Source organism: Arachis duranensis, chromosome 3, assembly GCF_000817695.3.
Source record: "Arachis duranensis cultivar V14167 chromosome 3, aradu.V14167.gnm2.J7QH, whole genome shotgun sequence".
Taxonomy (NCBI): domain Eukaryota; kingdom Viridiplantae; phylum Streptophyta; class Magnoliopsida; order Fabales; family Fabaceae; genus Arachis; species Arachis duranensis.
In genome coordinates, this window is record NC_029774.3 from 114,323,918 (window position 1) to 114,329,366 (window position 5,449).

The 5,449-nt window shown below is 37.3% G+C and overlaps 1 protein-coding gene across 1 annotated transcript; it reads left to right on the top strand.

Moving 5' to 3' along the window:
* Nucleotides 1-422: 422 nt before the first annotated feature.
* LOC107480342 (ribonucleoside-diphosphate reductase large subunit) lies at nucleotides 423-5,141 on the top strand. Its single transcript, XM_016100471.3, is given in 16 exon segments — nucleotides 423-873; nucleotides 975-1,036; nucleotides 1,130-1,217; nucleotides 1,433-1,696; nucleotides 1,823-2,063; nucleotides 2,151-2,227; nucleotides 2,379-2,549; nucleotides 2,654-2,746; nucleotides 2,840-2,989; nucleotides 3,091-3,177; nucleotides 3,277-3,441; nucleotides 3,524-3,643; nucleotides 3,852-4,054; nucleotides 4,135-4,441; nucleotides 4,444-4,527; nucleotides 4,616-5,141. Coding segments are annotated over 16 exon segments (2,433 nt in total). The 5' UTR covers nucleotides 423-645; the 3' UTR covers nucleotides 4,709-5,141.
* The last annotated feature ends 308 nt before the right edge of the window (nucleotides 5,142-5,449 follow it).

Genomic DNA, 5,449 nt, shown 5'->3' on the forward strand with positions numbered 1-5,449 from the left:
TGAAAATGAAAAACCAAAATAGTAGTGTGTTGAAGAAGTTTGGAGTGGAAAATGAAAAACCAAAATAGATGGCGCCAATTGCACAAACAAAATTCAAAGACAATTAAGCAAAAGCATTACCCACAGAGAATTAAGTTACAGAACATGTTTTCAGTAATATATTTAAATTTAATTTAATAATAGGGTGATTTGTGTTTATAAGTTAATTTAAAATAAATAAAAATTATAGATATTTTCAGAAAACATATTTAAGATAAAATGCAAACACTTATACAACTTTATTGGCGGACATTGTGTGTTGCTTTATTTTAAAATAGTGGACCCCAGAACTCAACCCACGTATCACGCAAAGTGCAAACGCACAGGGAACCTTATTATGAAATAAAAAAGCAGGCTCCTAGCCATTAATTTCCAAGATCCAAAAGGAAACGTTATCGCGGGAAAATTTCAAATTGCGCGTAATTTTGAGAGGGAACCCTTGTCATCACACTATTGCATTTCACACATAAAGACAATTTTACATTACAACCCTAATCTCCATTTCTCAGTGCTATAAATATTGAACCCACTTTGCCCGACTTTGGTGCGCCAAAACTGTTCGAAGAAATTCCCAACTCAGAAAAATACACTCCGAGTCCGAGAAAAATGTATGTGGTGAAGAGGGATGGCCGTCAAGAAGCCGTTCACTTCGATAAGATAACTGCGCGCCTCAAGAAGCTCAGTTATGGGCTCAGCACTGATCACTGCGACCCTGTTCTCGTCGCTCAGAAGGTCTGCGCCGGCGTCTACAAGGGTGTAACCACCAGCCAACTCGATGAACTCGCCGCCGAGACTGCGGCTGCCATGACCGCAAACCACCCTGACTATGCTTCTGTCAGTTCATTTCTTTAGAACTATCGGGTGATGACTTAGGGTTCATGTGTCCCTCAAGTTTTGGTCACTGATTTGTTGAAATTGAACTTGTTTTGGTGCAGTTGGCTGCTAGGATTGCTGTTTCTAATCTGCATAAGAACACGAAGAAGTCGTTCTCTGAGACGTGAGTTTGTGGAAGGAAATGATTTTCATATTTGATTGGTTTGTTCTGTTTTTTTTTTTGCGTTGACACTGGTCAAATTTTTGGTGGTTTCAGGGTGAAGATCATGTACAATCATGTTAATGATAGGTCTGGTCTGAAGGCTCCACTCATTGCTGATGATGTTTATGAAATTATCATGAAGGTGCCTCTCCTTGTTCTGTGCGTGTCTTGGATTGTCTTTGCTTACACTTGTGCCTCAATTTGACAAATTTTTCTGCCTATTGTGGATTTCTTCTTGAAGATTTGAAAACACTTGTCATAGCTCATGATGTGTGTTGATATAAATTTTCTTATGATTATGACCATAGTACTGTTTTGAATTTTGCTCACTTTTTATCATTTAATATTTGGTTTTAGAGTGCTGTTCGTTTGGACAGTGAGATAATCTATGATAGGGACTTCGACTATGATTACTTTGGTTTTAAAACCCTGGAGAGGTCCTACCTCTTGAAGGTTCAAGGAAAGGTTGTGGAAAGGCCCCAGCACATGTTGATGAGGGTTGCTGTTGGAATTCACAAGGATGACATAGAATCTGCTGTCAGAACTTACCACATGATGTCTCAAAGATGGTTCACTCATGCTTCCCCAACACTTTTCAATGCTGGAACTCCAAGGCCTCAAGTAAGGTTTCCCCTGTCTTTTTGTGAGCCTGTGTTTTGGTTTTTCCCACTCGTGTAAGATTATTTTGGTGCGGTGAATTGATCATTGGAGGCTTGATTTAATTGGCTATGTTTATATGCATGACAGTTGAGTAGTTGCTTCCTCATATGTATGAAAGATGATAGTATAGAGGGAATATATGATACTTTGAAGGAGTGTGCTGTCATCAGCAAATCAGCAGGGGGAATTGGTGTTTCTGTTCACAACATTCGTGCCACTGGCAGCTACATCCGTGGAACGAATGGGACATCCAATGGTATTCTTCCTATGCTACGGGTGTTCAATGATACTGCTCGCTATGTTGATCAAGGGGGAGGCAAGAGGAAAGGTAATAGTTTATCCATGTTCTATAACTTCTATATTTAACTGGTATTTGCAACTTACCTTTTCTTAAGTGTATTTTTGTGTATTGTAGGTGCCTTTGCTGTGTACTTGGAGCCATGGCATTCTGATATATTTGAATTCTTGGACTTAAGGAAAAATCATGGGAAGGTGTGATATGATTTAATTGTCTTGAATGAAATTCTAACAATTCTTTTTCTATTCAAATATTTTAATGATGAATTATGATACTAGTTCTTAATCTATGCTAGGTGATGAATTGTCTTTTGTTGTTACTGTGTTAATAATGTTATCTTTGCAGGAAGAGCATCGCGCGAGAGATCTATTTTATGCACTTTGGGTGCCTGATCTCTTTATGGAAAGAGTTCAGTCTAATGGAGAATGGTCTTTGTTTTGTCCCAATGAGGCACCAGGTTTGGCAGATTGTTGGGGTGAAGAATTTGAGAGGTTGTACAATAAGTATGAAAGAGATGTAAGTTCTTGACATTCTTTTGTCTTTTTTGTTTTGCATGTCCTGGTTTGTTCTTTGCACTGATCCTTGCATCAGATTTTCTAACCATATGCATGTGTACACAGGGGAAAGCAAAGAAGGTTGTTCAGGCACAGAATCTTTGGTTTGAAATTCTTAAGTCCCAGATTGAAACTGGGACCCCTTACATGCTTTTTAAGGTGATTTACAAATTATCTGATTCAGAATTCTTCTTTAATCTATTTTGTATTTATTTATTATAATTGAAAACTAATGCATTTTCCATGTCTCAGGACACCTGTAATAGGAAAAGTAACCAGCAAAATCTGGGTACAATCAAGTCATCAAACTTGTGCACTGAGATAATTGAGTATACAAGTCCAACAGAAACGGCTGTGTGTAACCTGGCGTCGATTGCACTACCACGATATGTCAGAGAGAAGGTGGGAAATTTCCTGAAGACATAATGTCTTAGGCTCTTGTTTATTTGGTTTCATTGTCAATCTGTTCTTTCTGATTCACAAAGGTTTTGTACTTATTATAGGGAGTTCCCATGGAGTCTCAACCTTCTAAGCTTGTTGGCAGTAGAGGCTCAAGAAACAGATATTTTGACTTTGATAAACTTGGAGAGGTGCAGTTTCTTGTTGTGCTTTTGATTACTTCTGTAGTGAATTCTTTTTTTGCTGTAATAATTGAGACTGGAATTATGGTTGTGATTTTGTATCTGTAGGTAACTGCATTGGTGACAACAAACCTTAACAAAATAATTGATGTCAATTACTACCCAGTTGATACTGCAAAGAGGTCAAACTTACGGCACAGACCCATTGGTATTGGTGTTCAAGGTCTTGCTGATACATTCATACTGTTGGGCATGGCATTTGATTCACCTGAGGTAAACAGTGGTTCTGGTGCAGCTAATAAACCTTAAATTTAGGCTAGATCTTCAATTTGATTGTCTGCTTGTATGAGTGCAGGCTCAACAGTTAAACAAGGAGATATTTGAGACTATATACTACCATGCTCTAAAGACTTCTTCTGAATTGGCTTCTAAAGAAGGTCCTTATGAAACATATAGTGGCTGTCCTGTAAGCAAGGTATATGAATGAACTGTGATGCATGTTTTCTCTTCCTTTTAATGTTCTTAATGCAAGTCCAGTTATGTAGTTGACTTGGCTAGTTGGTTTCCTTCTATTGCATTGGAACATAGATGTACATATATAATAAACTTAGAATTTTGGCCTAAAGTTTGAAATTTAGGCATCCAATATAGTTGTGTGCTTATGTGATTTTTGTTTTGTGCAGGGAATTCTTCAGCCAGACATGTGGGGTGCAAAGCCCTCAAACCGCTGGGATTGGGATGCACTCCGGCAGATGATATCAGACCGGGGTGTGAGAAATTCACTTCTTGTTGCCCCTATGCCAACTGCTTCTACTAGCCAGATTCTTGGCAATAATGAGTGTTTTGAGCCGTATACTTCTAATATTTACAGTCGCAGGGTTTTAAGGTTGGATTTCCATCCCATGTTGTCCCTTATTATATTATTGTCCTGTGATCCTGTCAAGCTCACCAAGTTTTTTGCTTCAGTGGTGAATTTGTTGTTGTGAACAAGCATCTTCTTCATGACTTGACTGAAATGGGAATGTGGTCTCCTACAATCAAGAATAAGATTATCTACGAGGATGGCTCAGTTCAGAAAATCCCAGAAATTCCCGAGGACTTGAAAGACATATACAAGTATGTTATTTCTGATTTTTCAAACTAACAGTATCAACTTTTTTTTTTTTTTTTTAATTTTCAAAATCTCATCTCTCAGAAAATGCATCTCTTTCAATGTGGAATTTTTGACCCGAAGTTTTTGCTGATTGATGTTGCTTTCTGGTTTTGGGCTTATAGGGTCTGAAAACTGGGATGTATTATCTTCGATCACGAGCTGCAGCTGATGCTATCAAGTTCACTGTCGACACCACTGCCCTCAAAGTAAAAAAAGATTCATTGTTCTCAATCTTCCATTCATATGATTTAGTCATTTCAGGTAATAAGTATTTATTTTTGGTTGGGAATGCAGGAAAAACCTAAGGTGGAGGATGATGAGACCAAGATGGCACAGATGGTTTGCTCTTTAACAAACCGAGAAGAGTGCTTGGCTTGTGGAAGCTGAGAAGTAACGCCAAATTGGTGAGGTTTCAAGCGATGTTCTATTTGTACACGTTAAACCATTTGGGATTCAAAGTCTCCCTGTGATAGTTTTAAGCTTTCTAAATGATACTATTTAGAGCTTTTTGTATAGTTTTATTTTTGTTGCGTGTAAACTTCATATGTAGTTTTTCTTGTAAAATATATGTTGGTTTATTTGAAGTCCAGAGAAACACTCATTTAGTCATTTCTGAGCTTTTAACCCGTGGACGATGGAGCTCCAAATTGCATCACCTTATATACATCACAAAGGGTTAAAGATGTTAAGAAATAGTCTTAGAATTTATCTCAACAACAGCAAAGGTGGTACTTTGCTGGGTTGTTACTTTCAATGAGGAACTGGGTCATGTAATCTTATCTGCAGTTTTAAGATCATATAAATTGAAATTGTTGACGGACGGCTGCATTTTTTTCCCGTTGACTAATATGATAGCGATCGTTTTGTAGATTTTTTTTTAAATTTTGTTGATTAACTTTTCAGAGTTGTTAATTTGCTATAGTGCTATACTAATTTTCTTCCTTTCAAACGCAGATCTGTGGACATAAACTGTGCAAAGGATTTATGCGTTGAGGAAATAGGACTTAATAGAATGATGTTAATTCTTAAATATAGTCTAGTCCAGAAAGTAAAAACAAAGGTTGTGAGGTTCAGAACTTCAGATTGGTTAGTCTAACGAGAATTAAATTGATTAAATTAGTTTAATTG